Here is a 20,464-nt window from a genome sequence, read left to right on the forward strand (position 1 = left end):
TACTTCAATGTCATTCATGTATTTAGGGAAGCTAACTTTATTGCTGATTGGCTAGCAGGAAGCAATATGAACTTGGGCCTAGCTATGGGATATGTTTTGCATCCAGGGTTTGCCTTGTTGCTGCAAACCGATTCGATTGGCTATAGTTATTGGCATTTTCTCTGATCCTTGTATATTTCGTGTTTCTTACTCAACTAAAAAGGGGGAAAAATACTGCACCCTAGGGCATTTAAATAATAAAGTTAGTCCATGCTGGCTTCTCATTTGATAGATGGTGGGGGCTCTGCCTCAACAAATAGTTGATGGCAGCACCTTAATATCAACTCCTTTGGAGAAAAAAAAAAATATAGCCATAGTAAAGTACTACTAGGTGGCATTTTATTGATGGTTTGGGTCGTATCTTTCATCCGAAAGGATGATTCATCTTTTTTCGCACCTTCCATCATTGACTCATGCACTGATTGCTTTGAGATCTGTACAAACCGAGACAAGAGGAAGGTTAGAGTGCGTTGCCATCGGTGCGATATGCATTCCAACGATTGGCTTCGTGAACCATCCCTTCGCGCGAAAGATACAACCGGAAACCTTTCATTGCGTTTCTCCCCGCGAGAACTAATCACAGTTGCTCCACGGCAGCGAGGGACCCGGCACCTTAGGCTCAGCTCCCTACCAAAACTCAAGATCCACAGATTCTCTGCATATAAACTTCCCACCGTTGATCTGACAGTTCATCGCACCTCCCGGGAGAAAGTCGGAAGAAACCGACGGTAGATCAAGCACTCGCATATTTATGGTATGAAATAAGTACGTATCTTGCATTTGCTTCCTTCAAACGGCTTAGGAGTTGGGGCACCTGCCCTTCCCGGCACTCTCCCATCGAGACCCAGGCCCAGCTCGCGATAAATAATTAACTAAAAAATATTTATTTCCTCTTCGCAACTTTCCTGCACGCTGAAAAAAAGGTAAGCGCGCAATTTCCTCTCATTCAAACTCCACCTGGCGTCCTCTGCGCCAGTTTCTTCCTCCTCCTCCTCATCTCTTCGAGAGGCGATAGCGGCAATACCTCTGCTCTGCCCAGCGGTTCATCGATCCCTCCCCGATTCTTGCTCGTGGCCTCCCGGTGAACGGCGTGCCATCGTCGGATTTCGAGGCCGGCCGATCTGGTATTGTTTGGTACCCATTGTTCTTTGGGGGAGCGAAAGCGAAAACCCTAGCTTCTTGGATTCTTTCTCATTCTTTCATTTGAAACGAGGGATTCGCTGGATGAAAGCAGCAATGAGCTGGGGTAGGAGAGGGGTTGCGATATAGAATGATTTATTTTTTCTTGAGCAATACGGTGGTAGGTTGCGATATAGAACGATGAATCGGGAATTTGGATCAAGACGTAAGGGGGAGGGGGAGATGAATCGAGAATTTGGATCCAGACGTAAGGAAGAAGGGGATGTGAATCGAGATTTGGGATCGAGACGTAAGGCAGAGGGGGATATGAATCGAGATTTGGGATCAAGGCGTAAGGCAGAGGGGGACATGAATCGAGATATGGGATCAAGAATTAAGGGAGAAGGCGATATGATGAAGAGAAAAAAAGAGAAGGCGAAGGCGATATATGAGGGATGGATGGTTCGATATGGGCGTAGAAAGATCGGGAAATCTTATCTCCACATGCGATACTTCGTTCTTGAGCCCAGGCTTCTTGCCTATTACAAGAGGAAGCCCCAAGATAACATGGTGCGCGATCCTGTGCTTTTTTTTTTTTTAAACACTATTCTTTCCAAATCATTTGTTAATCCATGCTGGCTAGTTGATCTTCTTGTTTGCTATCCAGTGGCTCCATCAATTTTTTTTGTTTCTTTCCATGTTCATTTTTATGTCCATTCCAATCATGTATCAAGAGAATTTGTTCCAATCCACTAAAAATTTGAATTTTATTTCAAAATTAAACCCAGAATTGAAAGATCGGAACTAGAGCTTAATTTCTTCTTGTGGGATGTGCAGGTGCCACTCAAGACTCTAGTTATAGATGCGAATTGCAGGGTTGAGGACAGGGGCCTTAAAACACATCATGGGCATGTAAGTTTTCCTTGCTTTGGTTTCTGCAATTAAACATGACATATATTGCTTTGGTTTTTGGAAGCTCAGTGATTTTCTTTTATCATTTTTTTTTTTTGAGTAATTCTTTTTATCATCTTAGTTAAAGTTATGGATGGATGCTGTAATGACTATTCCTTTTGTTATTGCACTTTGCAAAATCCTAGTCCTAGTTGAAATGGCATCATAAAACTTTTAAGTCTTAACATCTTGCCATGTTTCCGTTGGATGTAATTGTTCCTCTTGACCTTTCTTCTCATGCAATATGTATTCCTAAGTTGCAGTTTGTTGTCCTGAAGAATCATGTGGTAACACTAATATTGCTGTGTGGTGATATGTAAAGCCATGTTTGCTACCTCTTTAAGATGGCATTTGCTTGTTGATTAACAAATAAGCGGGTGTTGCTACAAGACTAATGATAGTGGTGATTAAGTAATCATGAGGTTGGAAGAATGAAAGCAGGTGCAAATCTTTCTTTTGATCCATTGTGGTAGAGTTGGTAGAAATGATGCATTTCCACAAAGAGAGGTGCAATGTGTAGGGATTCTGTGGTGCCCCTATAGCTTTGGAGGTGACCACAGATGGAGTCGGTGCGATAGACTCCAGGTTCGCTAAGACGAGAGTGGTCCTAGGGTGGAGGTGGAGCACAGCTTCCATGGGCTCGAGGTTTGGATTGGTGAGGACTTCGAGGAGCTTAGTTGGGGCTTTGGATACTTGGGACATAAGGTAGAGTAAGGAACCAAGCAAAGGGCTTCTGCCAATAGAGGAGTCGACTCGGCACTAGGAGGAGTCGACTCAGATCAAGTCGAGCCAGCTTAGATCCCTAAGAGAGTCGGCTCGAAATCCAAACAGAGAGTAGCGTTTCGTGGCACGCTAGTGGCACGGCAAACGAGCCGACTCAGGGTTCGATCGAGCCAACTCGAGTATGGTCGAGTCGACTCGAGCTCTGATCAAGTCGACTTGAGTCACGAAAATAGATGTGTGGGATTTCTGTTTGGATTTGGGATCGGATTTTGATCCTAGGGTCTTAAGGCTTGGTTTGATGGGTTTTAAAGGGACTAACTCAAGGGGTGAATGCATGATCAGACCATGGATGTACATGGATTTGGATGAGTGCATTTGGGTTAGTCCAGGGAGTCTTTCAGGTTTGAGTTTTTGACCCTTTGTATATGCTATATATATGTAACCTATAACATTATGGAATAAATCGAATCTTTTTCTTTTAAAACCCTCATTTTCTTTTTTCTCTCTGGTTGCACGCCATCATAGGAGGGGAGTAAACCCTAGCAGCCACCTCCAAAGGTTGAAAGAAGGGAGGCATTCTCTTCTCAAGTAAAACCTTAGTGCCACCTCTTTCGTGTGTGGTTTGCTGGTGTTCTCGAGTTTTCACGATCTGAAAAAATTGCACAACAATTGATATCAGAGTCAGGTTGAGCGTCGAGAAGGAAGGAGATGCCAGGATCTGAAATTTCCTGTCAAAAGTATTTTTTTCTCAATCAGATCTGTGTTATTTATGGTTGTGGTGTTGAGACATCATGAGTAGTAGGCTGAAGATTGATTTTGAGAAGTTTGATGGGAAGAAAAACTTCTCGATGTGGAGGATAAGGGTGGAAGATCTGTTGGTTCAGCAGGAACTGGATGTGACTTTGGAGAAAAAGCTAGAGGGGATGATAGATTGGGCTTGGAGTTCTTTGGAGAAGAGGGCTTGTTTGCTGATCAGGTAATGTTTGACGGACAAGGTGCTATATGGGTGTTGGAAGAGAAGACACCCAAAGATTTATGATCAAGGTTGCACTCCCTGTACATGAGAAGGAATATATGCAACAAGTTTATGCTAATAAAACAACTCTGCAGCCTTCGAATGGAAGAAGGTGGAGATGTGTTGGGATATATTTAGCGGTTCGACCAGTTGAGTACGGATCTACTTAATTTGGATATGGCTATGGAGGAGGAGGACAAGTCCCTGATATTGCTGTGCTCGCTATCTGAGAGTTTCGATCCACTGGTGACGACTTTGTTGTATGAAAAGGAGATACTAGTCTATGAAGAAATAGTATCGGTCCTTTGGACGAATGAATATAGGGAGTGGATGGTGAGGTGTAGTACGAAGCTTCCCCAGGATGCCATGGTGGTCGGTGAAAGATCTTGGAGGGGAAAGGATAGACACGAGGCAGTGGTGAGGCAGAATTTTCCAAAGAGTATCAGGGAGGTAAGGTGTTATATGTGCCGGCAGCTAGGGCACATGAAGAGAGATTGTCCTCAGAGGAAGAAAGGAAAAGGAGAAGATTCCAGATCGGAGTCATCTAGTGTAGTGGTTGAAAGCGATATATCAGATGATCTTCTGATGTTATCGGCTGGACACAGAGAGGAGGCAGATCGGTGGGTACTGGACTCTACTAGCTCTTATCACTGTACACCTCACCAGACGTGATTCACTTCTTATACACAGATGGGTGAGGGGCAATGAGTGATACTAGGAGATGGGAGCTCTTGTGGTGTAGCAGGAGTAGGTTCCATCAGGTTGAGGATGTATGACGGTAGGGTGCGGACCTTGACAGATGTGCATCATGTCTCGGATCTCAGGAGGAGCATAGTATCACTTGGATACTTGGAGGAAAATGGCTTCATTTTTAGAAGCAATTCAGGGGTGCCAAATGTCTCCAAGGGTAACAGGATTGTAATGAGAGGGAGGAGGTTGAGGAGTTGTTTATACCAGATGGAGGGATCTGTTGTGTCCAGGAAGGTCGAGGTGATTGCTTCAGCCATGGAGGATCAGTCGGAGGTCCAGTTAGTGCAGATTGGATAGTTGATGGTATGTTTATTAGAGCTGCCTATTGCGGGATCATCGGATCATAGGGAGGTGGAGCACCGAGGACAGATGCGTCCATATATGGAGGAGGAGCACCAGAGAGAGGTTCCTTTACGAGTGATGATGAAGACCATGGCCATAGCACGATCTTTAGGCAAGGAGGTGCAGAGGGAGGTGGAGTCTCCCAGGCACTCGGACAATAGTGAGTGGGCACCAGGAGAGGGCCTAGAGGCGTATACATCGGGGATAGATGCTATGGTGGCGATAGGATGCACAGAGGACTCATAGACCTATGAGAGACTTCCACCAGCACGGACCATAGGTGGGTCGGAGGCAGGGGAGTAGAGCTGCGGTCACTTTAGGATTTTCTGATGTTGTGGCGAAGTATGTCGCAGGAGCAGCGACAGTCAGAGCCGTTGGGCCAGTGGTGACTAAAGCCATTAGAGTAGCGACGAGTAGAGTCGCTGGAGCTACAACGATTGGGAGTCATAGGTGGAGTAGCTGGTGGCACGATAGGTGGAGTTGTGGAGGCAATAGCGGGAACAGCTACTGGATCAGTGGTGGGCATAGCCGTTGATGACAAGACCTATAGGAGAGATGTCCGGACATAGGACGAGAGCTTCAGCCATAAGGGAGGTGGTGGCAGTCTTCCGAATAGCTTCAGGGCTGAGATATATTACGGTGGCGAGGAAGTCTGCACAGTTGGTTTGACTCCTCATTGGCCAGGTCGTACAGAAGATCGGAGCTTGGTGAAGAGTGGTGCTCGCCAAGGCTTCGAGGGCACCAAGATGGAGATTGTAGGGATTTTATGATGCCCCTATAGCTTTGGAGGTGACCACAGGTGGTGCCAGTGCGATAGACTCTAGGTTTGCTAAGACGGAAGTGGTCCTAGGGTGGAGGTGGAGCACAGCTTCCATGGGCTCGAGGTTCGAGCTGGTGAGGACTTCGAGGAGTTTGGTTAAGACTCTAGATATTTGGGACGCAAGATGGAGCAAGGAACCAAGCAAAGGGCTTCTGCCAGTAGAGGAGTCGACTCGACATCAGGAGGAGTCGACTCGGATCAGGTCGAGCTGGCTCAGACCTCTGAGAGAGCCGGCTCGAAATCCAAACAGAGAGCAACATTTTGTGACACACTAGTGGCACGACAGTTGAGCCGACTCGGGGTTCGATCGAGCCGACTCGAGTATGGTCAAGTCGACTCGAGCTCTGATCGAGTCAACTCGAGTCGCGAAAACAGATATGCGTGATTTCTGTTTGGGTCTCGGATCGGATTTTGATCCTGGGTCTTAAGGTCTGATTTGATGGGTCTTAAGAGGACTAACTCAAGGGGTGAGTGCTTGATCAGACCATCGGCATACATGGATTTGGGTGAGTGCATTTGGGTTAGTCTAGGGAATTTTTTAGGTTTGGATTTTTGACCCATTGTATAGGCTATATATATGTAACCTGTAACATTGTAGAATGAATAGAATCCTTTTCTCTCGAAATCCTCGTTTTCTCTTTTCTCTCTGGTTGCATGCCATCATAATTCATAGGAGGGGAGCAAACCCTAGCCACCACCTCCAAATGTTGAAAGAAAAGAGGCATTCCCTTCTCAAGCAAAATCCTAGTGCCACCTCTTTCGTGTGTGGTTTGCTGGTGTTCTCGAGTTTCCACGACCTGGGAAAATTGCACAACACAATGAAGGCTATCCCAAGATATGGCATAACCTGGGGGTTTCAGATGGCATTAGTTGTCAACACCATGAGCATTTTCTAAGTCTCTATCTTATTTCCAGCATTTTGTCTAGCCTATGATTGGAACTGCAGAGAGTTTTATTTCTATGATGGATGATTTCAGAATGACTTTTAGTACTGCAACTTCGACTAATCTTAGGTATTTGAGAGTAGGTGGAGATCATCATATACATTGTTGACCAATACCATATCAGCTTAAGCCTTTGCTTGTCAGGTGATTACTTACATGGTACTATAACTCACGTTATACGAGGTCATGACTTATTGGTTCAAATCTTACCTCCAGGTGAGTGTAATTTAATTCACATGGTTGTCATTTGACTCATCTTAGTTGTTGTCTTATCTTGCATCTAGACTTGTTCATACTTCAATGTATTTGGTTTCAACAGCACGTGAGGGAGGGGGAGTGGGTGTTAATTTTTATATACCATGCTGACCCATTCCCTATCATCATAAGCTTTTGGGTCCAACAAGTCAGTTAACCTTTTATTTATCTTAAAAGTAATGAAGCCAAGTTAAAAAATCAGATAAGGAGTTAGAAGTGGCATGTTGCAAACTAAGCATTGCAGTTGAGGAATACTTGTAAAAATGTTTTATCATTCATCTTTGTGGGGGGGAATACTCCAATATCAAAAGCGGAACTCTTTTGCTGTTTAAGTACTCATGGGCCTGTACACCTATCAATTTGAGTTTTTCAATTGGATTTATCATGGTATTTAAGCCCATGATCCCTCTTACCTTCCGATACTTGCATACCCTCACTTTAATCCATACGTCACCTCTTACTTTGGGTTCCATCCCTCTAAGTTCTGTCCAGGTTCCATCCTTTATATGTGAGAAGGCATGTTGACAAATATTCCTATATTGGAAGTGGTACGTACCCTTGTGATGTTTAAATACTCATTGGCTCGTCTACCTATCAACTTGAGTTCTTAGGTTGGACTTTTATCTTGAGACAACAATGGCTTCCACTAGTATTCTCCTTTGTGAGAAATAACTTCCTTTCATATTTCACTTATATTATTTGTAGGGTATGATTTGGTGCTCAAAACATATAATTGATACATTAGCTCCAAGAGTTTTTTCAAGAACTAGCATTAGGAACATGCAATACATGAGATGGCAGCATGGATTTTTGTGATTGCCAATTGATTAAATAAAGAATATCTATTTTCAATATAACTTGTTAATTTCACTCTTTTTGATTGACAAGGTTGTTCATCACTCTTAGCGAGTGCAAGAAGTAAAAGCAGCGAATATATTATTTAGAAGTTCCCATAAACATGTAGAAAGTAAATGTAGTGAATGTCAAATCCGACAAGTGACATCCGTCTGGTTAGGAATTTGCATAAAAGTGGAGTTTTGCACATGCAGTACATGAAAAGGTGGTATGGATCTGATTAAATATTTTTAATTATTTATGCAATTTGATAAATGCAAAATTTAGGAGGTGCACTTGTTTCTCCTCCATAGAGTAAGAATTGAAGTAAGTGGGATATATCTGTTTCAGATGGGAGAGGTCATAGAAATATAGGGATGGACAACTACGGAGATGCATGGATGAATGGCTTTCATAAGTTTGTGTTTAATATTAGAATAGATGTTCTGTTAGATGCATGTTGGCAGTTAAAGATTTATTTATGCATTTATTAATTTTAGACACTAAGAACACTATACTTGGTTTCTTTACTTCTTTTGAACCCCCTTTCTTTTCTTCTTTTTATGTTTTTTTGAGAAAATATTATTTCATGTATGCTCACATATAAAAAGAATGTCATGTCATCTTCCTCCAGTTCCATGAGTTTTATGTCATGCATGTGACATGCTTTTAACTATGCACCTCTTTATTTCGTTGTCCCCATAAGTGATTGTAGCACACTTTTTTACTATGATAATTCTTTTGACAGATGGTTTATGTTTTATGTGTTTACAACAAAAAAGATAAGTATCATCAACTCACGGTGCGTGGTAAATTTTTCTCGTCTCTTTATATTACTACCCATTTCTTTCTTCATCATTTTGCACATTTTTTATCCACAAAAAAGGAAAATCTTGATTCCCTAAATAATCATGGGATGACATATTGCATTAGTTCCTTTGTTGGTCAGTGTAGCTAAAACACTGCTTTAGAAGTTTTATGGCCCCAAACTCTCCATTTGGTCAAAGCTGATTGACTTATATATGTCAATGTAGAAATGATGTTTGTCTATAAGTTCATGGAGACTGACCAATAGACTTTGCCAACTTAATGCTGGAATTAATTATGGATGTGCTTCATTGGGATCCGCTATTAAACCTGGAAATTGAAAAACAATTACTTTAATGCATCAAATGCTTTCTATTTTTCCAAATTAGCACACATGATAGCATAACGGTTGCGTAGAGACAATGATTTGTTGGTATAAAAGGAGAGAGAGCAATATAATAGATCCAATCCAAAACATTGAATTTAAAGGAGACTTGAGTCTGAAAAGATCAGATAAAAATAATTTTAAAGTTGGCCAATATTTTCATTTTTACATATAGAAAATCTGCATAGGAAAACAAAAATAGGCTTAGAGCCATTATATACACAATCAGGGGCCGATCCCAAAAGGTCAAAGATGAGAGAGATGGAATAAAAGGAGAGAGAGAAGACAACTACCATCATTATTTTCCAAAACAGGGGTTGCATCCTCTTTTTCCTACTCTTTTTATAAAATAGAACTTAAATTGGTAACTGTTTTAAAATACTATAGGTGGCACACTGGCAGCTGCTGCCAAATGCAATGGTCACAACAATGAGAAGAAAAAAGTAGGAGTAGGAGGAGGAAAGAAAGGGGGTTTTGACTTCCTTTTTTTTTTTTTTTTGTTTGGGGGGGGGGTGTCTTGAACTTGGGTCAAGTTTTACTGTCATTTTTGCTGTCACAACTGCCACTGCATAACATAGCCAATGCAATCCCTTCCTTTTACCCTCTGCTTCTCTCTCCTGGGTTGAGGGCATGAATGTGGGATGGTGTGTGTGTGAAGGGTTTAATATGTGGGACTTAGTGGGTCAAGTTTCATGTTATTGGGTACTTGACCCCTTACACCTCCTTGGTCAACCTAAGCTGATTGGACTGCTTAAGGTTGCTTAGGATGTGAGGCACCTGAGGGATGTTCTTTTTTCCTTTTTTTTTTTTTTTTTTTTTTTTTGCGCATGAAGGGGGTGGGGGAAGGTTTGGACCTTCTATAAGAACATTGACTAAATCTAAGGACCATGTTAAGACACATTGAAACCTTTCCTAATTGGAAGACTTTTAAAAATGAGTAAAATTTTAGCCCCATGGAACCATATTGAGAACAGCTTGAAAATTACCTTAAAGCATATAGAGAAATTTGTGAAAATTTCCTAAAGAAATAATTCTAATCTTTTAAAATTTCTTATTCGAACCTATATGTTAAGCATTTCCTTTTCCCCCTCCAGACTGAATAAATGAATTTCCATAATCTTTTTACATCAAATTTTGCATTGTTTCAGTTTATCTGGATGAGCTGTAAAGATGTAGGTTATTCAGTTTTTTTTATCTTATGGCACAATGAAATGTGATAATACTTCTCAGCCTGCCCCATAAGTAGCAAACAAGTCGAAGGTAATACTAAGTAAGGAAATTTTGTTTTGGAACCAAGATGTCCAAGTACAGATTCAACAATCTAAATGACAAATGAATCTTGTTCAATGAAGATTAGGTAAACATGAGCAGGAAGCAATAAAATTTAGTCATGTGCAGATTTTTGAATATGAGATCATCCATGATCTTTAATATAATGTACAAACAAAATCTAGCCTGCTAAATCTAAACAAGGTTAGGAACTAGGAAGTATTCCTTTCCTGAAAGGAAAATAGCAGCAAGCATATTAAATTCTTGTTGGGTTTGTTTTGGATAGGAAACTCAGCAGCTACTATCATGTCACAATAAAACCTATCTGCTTAATTTCCTATAGAAATTTTATCATGTCATATGTTACTTATCCCCATGGATGGAAGTTATTTTCGCTTCTTAAGATGTTCCGGATGCATGTGTTGATCTTCTTGCTGATAATATTCCACTATGTTGGGTTTATTTGTAAATCAGATGGCAGCATTCAACATCCAGGAGGCTTTGATGTGGAAAGAAAAGATTGAGCTTGTCATTGATCAGGTGCAGTAATTGCAAAGTTTTTTATGCAATCAGTAGACAGTAATTTTACCATGGAACATAAATTCTCTTTTTCTAATTTCACTTCAGTTAATGAGTGTGTCTGCCCTTTATTCTTTTCATGGGCATGGAGAGTATTTTTGTTCGAGGCTCTGCTTCTTGGTTTGTATTTGTTGAGATAGTTCTGTTTCTTCTTCAAACTTCTCTTCTTGGATGTACCATCATTTTGCCAAACATTTTAGCTCTTTCTTTGCTTCATAGTGGTTGATTCATTGATTCCTTTTGGTTTCGTGCATTATGACCTTTGGGCCCTTCCCTTATTTTACTAAGAGAAGGATCATGTCTTATGTTTTGTGCATGGACAAATACTTCTTTGCCGATTAAGGCATTTCAACTTGTTTTGGGCCAACTATCTTGCTTGTGAGCTTCATGCCTTTACTTTTGTTCATGGATTATTCCTCAGTTCTCTTGTTAGGGTGCCTAGCAAAATTGTCTTGGAGAAAAAACTCTTAGGTTACTCTCAAAACAGTTTATTCTCTCCTCTTTGCCTCTATTTCCATGAAGAGATGGCCTGAGGATTTTTTCATTCAGGGGCAGAGCCAGGATTTCTATTAGGAGGCCAAGTACTTTTCTCTTATTTCTTTCATTTCATATTAATAAATTTTAAGAAATAGTTTAAAATACACTATTCACATTGACCTCAAGTACAAAATATGTTTTACATATATGGGTAAGTAATTGTTTAAAACAAGTATTCATATCAGTATTCAAGTTGGTTCACAATACCACAATCCACAAGTACATTAATTGTGATTCTCTAATATTAATAAATTCTTTTACTAATACATGAGTGCTATTAAAATAATACCCATATCTTAACATTTGTATATCAAAAATCTGAAATTTTAGAACTAAATTATTATGATAGCAATTTTTTTAAAATGACTTATGAGAGAGAGATGCCATCAATAATCTGTGAATGAACGTACACTCGAATGAAGAGATATCATGCTTTGGTTTTTGGAGTTTAGCCTTATAGCATCCTGCCATTGTTGTTGAATCAGACCATAAATGAGAAGAAGATATGGTATAATTTTTTGAGAGAGATCTCTTGGAGGATGGGACACAAGATTTGGTTTCGTGAGTAGTGCATCGTCCTACTTCACATTCCCTTTCTTAGTTTGTTTTGTTTGTGTTATCACTTTTCAAAGTAAAAATCTTTTACCCAGCCACCAAGAGATAGGAATAAGAGGGATCAAGCTATTGTGGGAAGTGGAGACTGGCTAAAAAGCTTTAAGTGGGAGTTTGTTTTTTAAGACTATCTCAAATTACTTGGCAAGAGTCTTAAAGGAAAATACCAATACTTCAACGCCTAGCATATAGAGTCGGAGAGGAAGTCTTGAAGCAAGGAGGGTGGGCACATTTGAGGTGGGTATGATTTTGAGGGGATGATTAGTGGGACCCAAAGGAGCCAAGGATTCAGATCCCAACGGGAGATGGGGTACCGTCCCATGTATGCGAGATATGGCCGTCCCGCTAGCATCCTGATGTCCCGATCGGGACGTCTTGAGACATCCCCTATCCCAAGTATCAAGATGGGGGGGATGGTGGCGCATCCCGTTTCATAGAAAAACTAGGATGGCCCCATCCCATAGGATTTAAAACCTTGAAAGGGGCCACATAATATATCCAAAGGAACTTTTCCAATCCCGTGGGGCCATGGCCCATCCTGACCAATACGTAGATCTGCCCTAATTGTGTTGAAAATTAAACTGATTTTATTGAATTATTTATTAGAATTTAGAAGTATTAATTGCATAAATGCTTTAATTTGTAGAGTGTTCACAAATATATCATTTGAAGTTCTCAAGAAGTGTCTTCTAGAGTTCGTGAGTATTTAATGCTTGTGTCTTATGGGATGCTGTAGTTTAAGTGGTATTTGAAGAGCTAGTATATTACTATATAAACCTCCATGGTGGGTCATTTTGTAACTTGAACAAGAGGGTTTTGCTATGGTGCTCCAAAGGGCATGTTTGTCCTTTTATTGATGTTCTATTCTTGGTCATCCGATTAAATATGGATGGTTTTGATTTGTTCATTGGCAACCGATTCTATTAGGACTTGTGCGTGGCTAGTGCCATATATAACTCAAACCTCAAGATCATTTTTTATTGAATCGGATAGCAGGTCAGGTAATTATATGAAATACATGGGCTCTTTTCAAAAGCGCTCCCCCAACATCCACAATGCCACCCCCTTCACCCGCTCCCCTCCGGCTCTCTTTGCTCCCCTCCCTCTCCAATGTCGCTATCACTTGGACTCCTCCCCTCCCTCTCCACCCCTGCGACTACCACCTCGACTCCTCCCCTCCCTCTCCTTTGCTGTAGCCACCTCAACTCCTCCCCTCCTCCTTCGCCGCTGCCATCTCTACTCCTTTTCTCCATCTCCTTCATCGCCATCACCTCGATTCTTCCTCTCCTCCCTTTCCTCTGTCGCTGCCACCTCAACTCCTCCTCCCCTCCCTTTTCTCCACCATTTGACTCCTCTGTGCCTTCCTCTTTTCTGCCGCCACCATCTCGACTCCTCTTCCCCTCCCTCTATGCTGTCACCACCATCGCACCTCTACTCCCCTCCCTCTCCACCATAGCCATCACCACCACTCCTCCCCTCCCTCTTTGCCACCACCAGCTACTATGAGAAAAAATATTATTTTATTTATTTTGAAAAATAAAAATTGAGGATACCAATAAAATATTATTTTTTCAAAAAAATAAAAAATGAGGAGCTGGTAAATTGCTACTAACCTTTTGGGAACAAAATTCCCGAAACACCTTAATTTATTCGATGGTCCAGATACCTCATAACTTTTTATAAAATATTATAAAAGAGCACCATAGCAAAACCTTGAAGAAGAAGTGAAATGAATAGAAAGTAAAGTATTTTGTTTCTCCATCTATTCTCTCCTCACCATGTACATGTCAAAATAGGATACTAAAATTTACATTTCCATTGCCCACAACAAACTAGTAGCGAAGCATCATGATCTATTGACATTGACAATAAAAGAAAAGTTGTTTGAGAGCAAGGAGGTTGCAAGTGCTAGGATCATGGCTAAGGAGAAGAATGAGTAGTGTTGGTGCAAAAATCCGCTTGCGTCGGAGAAGCTGGAGTCGAGGGAGTCGCGGTCGCCACCGGGACCTGCAAAAGAAGTCTAAACCGGAGGTGGGGTTGCTCCGGCAAGATCCTCCGACGCTCAAGTCAGTTCTCTGCCTCAACAAGAATGGAGCGCTCAAACGAAAATTTTAGCAGAGTTTCTAGGTAAAAACAAGAGCTTATAGAATAACGTATCTGGGGTTCCCCTTTTATAGACGGAGGGGGCAACAAATTGATAGTGACACCTGTAACCGTCTGGCAGTGGGCCGCCCAGAGTCAGGAAAAGCTTGTTGCGGAGAGTAGTGGGGCAGACCCGTGGCTATTACCGGGGTGTGCCACGTGGAGTCTGCCATGAGAAGCGGAGTGGCGTCCGTTGTCGCGACATGCCAGAGGATAGAAGAATCGTGCGGTATCCGTCACAGGAAGTGGAGCAGGGCCGTGGCCATCATTACGGCCTGTCAGGGAGTGATGGAGCCGCGTGGAATCCGTCGCAGGAGGTGGAGCAGGGTCGTGGGGTGATGGAGCCGCGTGGAATCTGCCGCGGGGAATGGAGCAGAATCGCGGCCGTTACTGCAACGTGCCGGGGGTTGGAGGTCCGCCGGCTGAAGTCCGGTTGGAGTGTCTGGCAGAGAGAGGTAGTTAGCCATATGTCCAAGAGGAGCTCGGAGCCCGGCTCCCGTAAGAGTCCGGGCGGAGTCCTTCTTGCGGTTGAAGTCGGAGACGGAGCCCGGCTCCCGCAGGAGTCCGGGCGGAGTCCTTTTTGCGGTTGAAGTCGGGGACGGAGCCCGGCTCCCGTAGGAGTCTGGGCGGAATCTTCCTGCAGTTAAAGACAGGTGCGAAGTCCGGCTCCCGTAGGAGTCCGGACGGAGCTTACCAGCAGTTGAAGCTGGCGACGGAGCCCGGCTCCCGTAGGAGTCCGGGCGGAGTCCTTGCGGTTGAAGTCGGGGACGGAGCCCGACTCCCGTAGGAGTCCGGGCGGAGTCCTTCTTGCGGTTGAAGTCGGGGACGGAGCCCGGCTCCAGTAGGAGTCCGGGCGGAATCTTCCTGCAGTTAAAGACAGGTGCGAAGTCCGGCCCCCGTAGGAGTCCGGACGGAGCTTACCAGCAGTTGAAGCTGGCGGCGGAGCCCGGCTCCCGTAGGAGTCCGGGTGGAGTCTACCGGCGGTTGGAGTTGGCGACGGAGCCCGGCTCCCGTAGGAGTCCGGGCGGAGTCCTTCTTGCGGTTGAAATCGGGGATGGAGCCCGGCTCCCGTAGGAGTCCGGGCGGAATCTTCCTTGCGGTTGAAGTCGGCGACGGAGCCCGGCTCCCGTAGGAGTCCGGGCGAAATCTTCCTGCAGTTAAAGACAGGTGCGAAGTCTGGCTCCCGTAGGAGTCCGGACGGAGCTTACCAGCAGTTGAAGCTGGCGACGGAGCCCGGCTCCCGTAGGAGTCCGGGCGGAGTCTACCGGCGGTTGGAGTTGGCGACGGAGCCCGGCTCCCGTAGGAGTCCGGGCGGAGTCCTTCTTGCGGTTGAAGTCGGGGACGGAGCCCGGCTCCCGTAGGAGTCCGGGCGGAATCTTCCTTACGGTTGAAGTCGGCGACGGAGCCCTGCTCCCGTAGGAGTTCGGGCGGAATCTTCCTACAGTTAAAGACAGGTGCGAAGTCCGGCTCCCGTAGGAGTCCGGACGGAGCTTACCAGCAGTTGAAGATGGCGATGGAGCCCGGCTCCCGTAGGAGTCCGGACGGAGCTTACCAGCGGTTGAAGTTGGCGACGGAGCCCGGCTCCTGTAGGAGTTCGGGCGGAGCTTACCAGCGGTTGAAGTTGGTGACGGAGCCCGGCTCCCGTAGGAGTCCGGGCGGTTGAAGTTGGTGGCGGAGCCCGGCTCCCGTAAGAGTCCGGGCGGTTGAAGTTGGTGGCGGAGCCCGGCTCCCGTAAGAGTCCGGACGGAGCTTACCAGCGGTTGAAGTTGGTGACGGAGCTCGGCTCCCGTAGGAGTCCGGACGGTTGAAGTTGGTGGCGGAGCCCGGCTCCCGTAAGAGTCCGGACGGTTGAAGTTGGTGGCGGAGCCCGGCTCCCGTAAGAGTCCGGACGGAGCTTACCAGCGGTTGAAGTTGGTGACGGAGCCCGGCTCCCGTAGAAGTCCGGGCGGTTGAAGTTGGTGACGGAGTCTTCCTGTGGTTGAAGTCGGGGACGGAGCCTGCGAGGGTCAATCCCGCTGAGAACTTCGGCTGTGGGTATTTTATACCCAACACCAGTCCCCCTACTTCCGAGTTTGAATTTCGAATGAAGGAAGTACAGAGAGATTGGCATATCCGAAGTTGTCCCCTCGAATCCTGCGCATGACCGCCCCCAGATATTTTGGCATTAAATGTGCGCGTGCTGGAGTCTTTTCGAATCGGGGCGATACGAAGGGACCCCTCGAAATTTCCGCTGGTACACTGGCCCAGGTACGGCGCAATAATGGTCCTGCCAACCGTCAGCCGCTTTTAGCCGCCTGCAGCGGCGAGTGGGACACGCGTCGAGCGCGGGCCGGCCTGGGGGGATTTGCGATCATTATGGCGCCGGATCCCAGGATCTATTTAAACCCGTCCTTCCACCTTTAGGGGTCCTATTCCGCTCCAGAGTTCTTCCAGTATCTGCCCTTCCTTCGAGAGCCCTGTTTCTGTTGGCGTCTTCTCGGGCCATAGGCGCCCTTCGAGTCATCCCTGTCCTCGCCCCTCTGCATCCCTCTGAGCGATCTAGGTTAGTCCTAGAACCTTCATCTTTCTTCCCGCCACTTAGGAGCCTTTTCTTTGCCGTTTTTTTTTTTTTTTTTTTTTTTTTTTTTTTCTGTTGTATTCCTTTGAGTTAGTCTCCTCTGGCCTCCCGTCCCCTGTCCTGTCCGTCTTCTTCGAGATCTTTAGAGTCTTCATTCGAAGTTATTCGAAATGTCTTCCGGCTCTTCCGCTCCCTACGGTTCCGGGAGTTCTTCCGCCTCAACCCCCCAGGTCCCTCGTTCTGTAGATGCACCCGCATCTGGGGCTGGACTTCGCTCGATTTTTGCGTCGGGCGCCATTCCATGCTCCCTGACTCTGGATGAACTCCTTCTGATAAGGGTTCAATATGGAGTTCCTCCGGAGTACGACCTGGAGCTGCCTGGCCCCTCCGATCGGGCTAGCACTCCCCCACCCGGTCATTTTTGTCTGTATCAGGAGGCATTCCGTGCCGGACTCTGGCTTCCGCTTCCGTCCTTTGTTGTCGCCCTCTTCCGCTTCTTAGACATCTCTTTGGCTTCTGTTGCTCCGAATTCTTTTAGGTTTTTGATAGGGTTTCTCTCCCTTTGCCATGTAGTCGAGGTCCAACCGTCCCTCTCTCTGTTTAGGCACTTCTATACCTTCAAGCGTCATCCTTCGACGAAGGACTGGTGGTATTTCTCCCCTCAGTTCGGCAAGAAGGGGTTGCTGAAAGGTGCCCCCTCTTCAATCCACAACTGGAAGGAGAAATACCTCTTCGTCCACTGCCCGACCCTGAGGCTGGGCCTGCCCTCTTGGGGCTCTCTGAGGGATTCTGTCCGCCGGGCCTCCAGCCTGGGGGAGGATGACCTCCAAGCTGCCCGGAAGCTTCTCGCCTATTCCGCCCCTTCCCTTCCCAACCTTCTGAGGGAGCAATTTTTGTTCAACATTGGCCTGAGCCCCCAGGATCCTGCGAGTGCTTCATCTTTTCCTTTCTCTTCTTTTTCTCCTGTCCTTCTTCTTTCTCTTTTCTTTCTCTCTTTCCTTCTCTTTTTTTTTTTTTTTGTGCCACTCCTTTTTCATTCTATTACTGATTTCTGATCTCTCTCCTCTTTTTCTCTCTCTTTTTTTTTTTTTAATGAATGGACGCCGAAGCAGCACGGATGCTCGCTAGGGGCCTCAAAGCCCACAAAAGAAAGGGTGCCGCGGCCCCCGGATCGGCAAAGAGGGCCAGGGCGGAGGAGTTGAGCTTGGCCGCACCCGTCCAGGCGGCTCCAGCGATCGACATTCCCTCGGACGCCGAACCTACGGCCCCCCGGGCTTTTTCGAGGAGTCCACCGATTGGGGCTCCCGTTTCGGGGATCCGCCCCATGGAGGTGCCCGTAGTCGAGAGGGGGAAGAGAAGGAAGTCGGTGGCCCGCAGGGTGAGTAGCCGCCGTGCCACCGCGGACGAGTCCCTCTGTTTCGAAGAGGAGCCGGAGAATCCCTTTAACGACAGGGACTTGATCAGGCGGTTAATCGACGGCTGCATCCTGCCCGAAGTCGTCGAGAGGATCGACCGCGTCGATCCTGAGCAGCGGGTCTGGGACTCCCTAGGATCCTTCCTCGAGGTAAACAAATCTTCTTTTAACCGGCTATTCGGCCCCCGTTCTGATCCCCTTGTCGCCCTTGCAGATTGGGCACCAGCTCCTCGCCAATATCGAGGCGACGAACCGGGCGAGGAGGGATGCCGTCCAGGTGGAGGAGCACTGCCGGGCCGAGGCCACTCGCCTTAAAGAAAAGGCAGCCGAAGTAGTCGCCCTCCAAGAGGCCCTGGAAAGAGAGAAACAAGCCTGGGAGGAGGAGAAGCAGACCTTGGAGGAGACGGTGAGAAAGGCGGAGGTCGAGGTCGCCAACTTGGCTGAGCAGATTCCAGTCCTGGTCTCGGAGGCCAGGGTCCTTGCGGTAGAGGAATTCAAGACCTCCGCGGAGATGAGGGACCTGAACGTTCAATTCGGCCAGGAGGCGTTCATCAAGGGGTTCGAGCTCTGCCAGGAGAAGGTGGCCAGTAAATTCTCGGAGCTCGACCTCAGCTTCCTGGGTGAGGAGTCTGAAGACGAGGCCGGTCCCTCACCCGCTACCACTGCTGCCGCAGCCCCCCTTCCAGGGACGTCGAGTTCTTCAACCCCTGCCCCTGAGGTCTGAGACCTCCGACCTTGTATTTTTATTTTACCGTAATTTTTCTTTTCTTTTTTGTCTTCAAAAATCATCCAATCAATAAAGTTGAATTTTTTGTCGTGGGTGGCTACTCCCTCCTCCCTTTCTTCTCTCTGCTTTTCTTTTTGCGATGAGGCGTGTCTTGACGCTTTTGCCTTCCAATGGCAGTGCCCTGTTGAAGCACTTCCCCTGCCCCTGGGGATTTCGCTGAAGACGACGATCCAGCGGCTGAAGAAAGAAGTCCTTCACTTGACAAAAAGGTCAAAGAAGATGGAAGGCGAACTTCGCAGATTGAGAGAGGGTCATTCTGAAGCCACCGCGGAGGCCACCCGCTTTCGGAATCTCCACGTGAAGGGGATCATGAAGTATAGCCGGAGGAAGGCAGACTTCGCGAAGGAGCTCGAGGAATGCAAAAAGAGCGCCAGCGACCGAATTTGGGCTCAAGCTGCCAAGATCAGCGCTCTTAGGGTTGAACTGTCGGCTGCGATGGAGAAGATCGGCCAGCTGGGAGGAAGTTCGTCCCGGCTTTTGGCCCGGGCCGACGGCGATCGGGAGTGGTCGAAGAAGGTCTCCAACCTTCGGCAGCAGCTTCAGGACGCCGAGGTGAGCTACGACGTGCATCGGGCCAGTTGACGCAGGCAGGTAGAGGAATATAAAGGGAGACTCAGGGTGGCGACCGACGAAGTCGCCCGTCTTCAGGGGCAGCTGGCTGACAGGGCTCAGCTGACTTCTACCCGGGATTCTAATGAACTCCAGTCCCTGAGAGGAACCGTCGAAGGGCTCTCTGTCGTCCTTGGGGAAAGGACGGCTGAGCTGCAGCAATTGAAGATTCAGCTGGCATACGAGCAGCAGGCCGTCACGGACGCGGAGGCGGAATCTGAGGTCCTGAGAAAGAGGCGTCGAGAGGCGGAGACCGAGAGCCAGCGACTTCGTCGGGCGCTCCAGGACGCGCTCGTCCGCATATTGTATGAAATTGTCATCCGCCGAACTTCTCTTGCCGTTCGACTTGTCCGACGTTGACGTTGTCGGGAGGCGCCCAGTCGTCGATACACTGGTTTGCTTTCCTCGTCGTTCATGGTCGCGGGCTCGAGCTTGGTGGTCCGAACTCCGCATTACTTTGGAGACGTCGCTGTCTTCTTGACCTGTGTCGAGAGCCTTCTTAGAGGCCGGGGGTGTTTGGTAAGAACTTCCTGTCTTCGTTGAGACGAGGTTTCTTAGGTCTTTGGTGTGGTTTGTCCTTCATCTGTTTCCGACGTAGCTCGTCACTCTTCCTCTTTAATTTCTCTCCTCTTTTCCGAGTGAGGGCCCTCCCCTCGCTTTTTGCGGGGTTGCGTAGGAGTGTGAAGGTGCCGCTGAGGGGTCTTTCCCCTTCATCCGATCTTGTCGGGCGGCCGGGTTTCACCACCGTCAGGACGAGGTTCTCCTGTTCCCAACGGGGCCGTGGGGGCATATAAGGGCCATTGCAAGGGTCTCTCCTTCCATCCGGTCTAAAAGAACCGGGCCTCCGACTTTGCTCATGTAAGGACGAGGTTCTCCTCCTGCTCCTGACATGGCTGTGGGGGCACATTAGGGCGTTGTAAGGCCCTCCCCCCTTCCGGTCTAAAAGAACCGGGCCTTTGACTTTGCTCATGTCA

At 46.6% G+C, this 20,464-nt stretch overlaps 1 protein-coding gene across 4 annotated transcripts in view; it reads left to right on the forward strand.

Annotated features, from left to right (window-relative positions):
- Nucleotides 1-893: 893 nt before the first annotated feature.
- The window catches only part of LOC105059276 (protein ENHANCED DISEASE RESISTANCE 2), a 64,563-nt gene continuing 44,992 nt past the window's right edge, over nt 894-20,464 (forward strand). Inside the window, exons 1-4 of one of the 4 annotated variants that reach the window (XM_073249708.1) lie at nt 894-1,728; nt 1,996-2,070; nt 8,541-8,594; nt 10,728-10,793. In XM_073249708.1, the coding sequence (XP_073105809.1) occupies nt 1,360-1,728; nt 1,996-2,070; nt 8,541-8,594; nt 10,728-10,793 (564 nt within the window). In that variant the 5' untranslated portion in view covers nt 894-1,359. The remainder of the gene's footprint in view (nt 1,729-1,995; nt 2,071-8,540; nt 8,595-10,727; nt 10,794-20,464) is intronic. The other 3 variants (XM_073249707.1, XM_073249706.1, XM_010942518.4) reach the window with 3 other exon arrangements.

Source organism: Elaeis guineensis, chromosome 16 (assembly GCF_000442705.2).
Source record: "Elaeis guineensis isolate ETL-2024a chromosome 16, EG11, whole genome shotgun sequence".
In the NCBI taxonomy this organism is placed as follows: Eukaryota; Viridiplantae; Streptophyta; class Magnoliopsida; order Arecales; family Arecaceae; genus Elaeis; species Elaeis guineensis.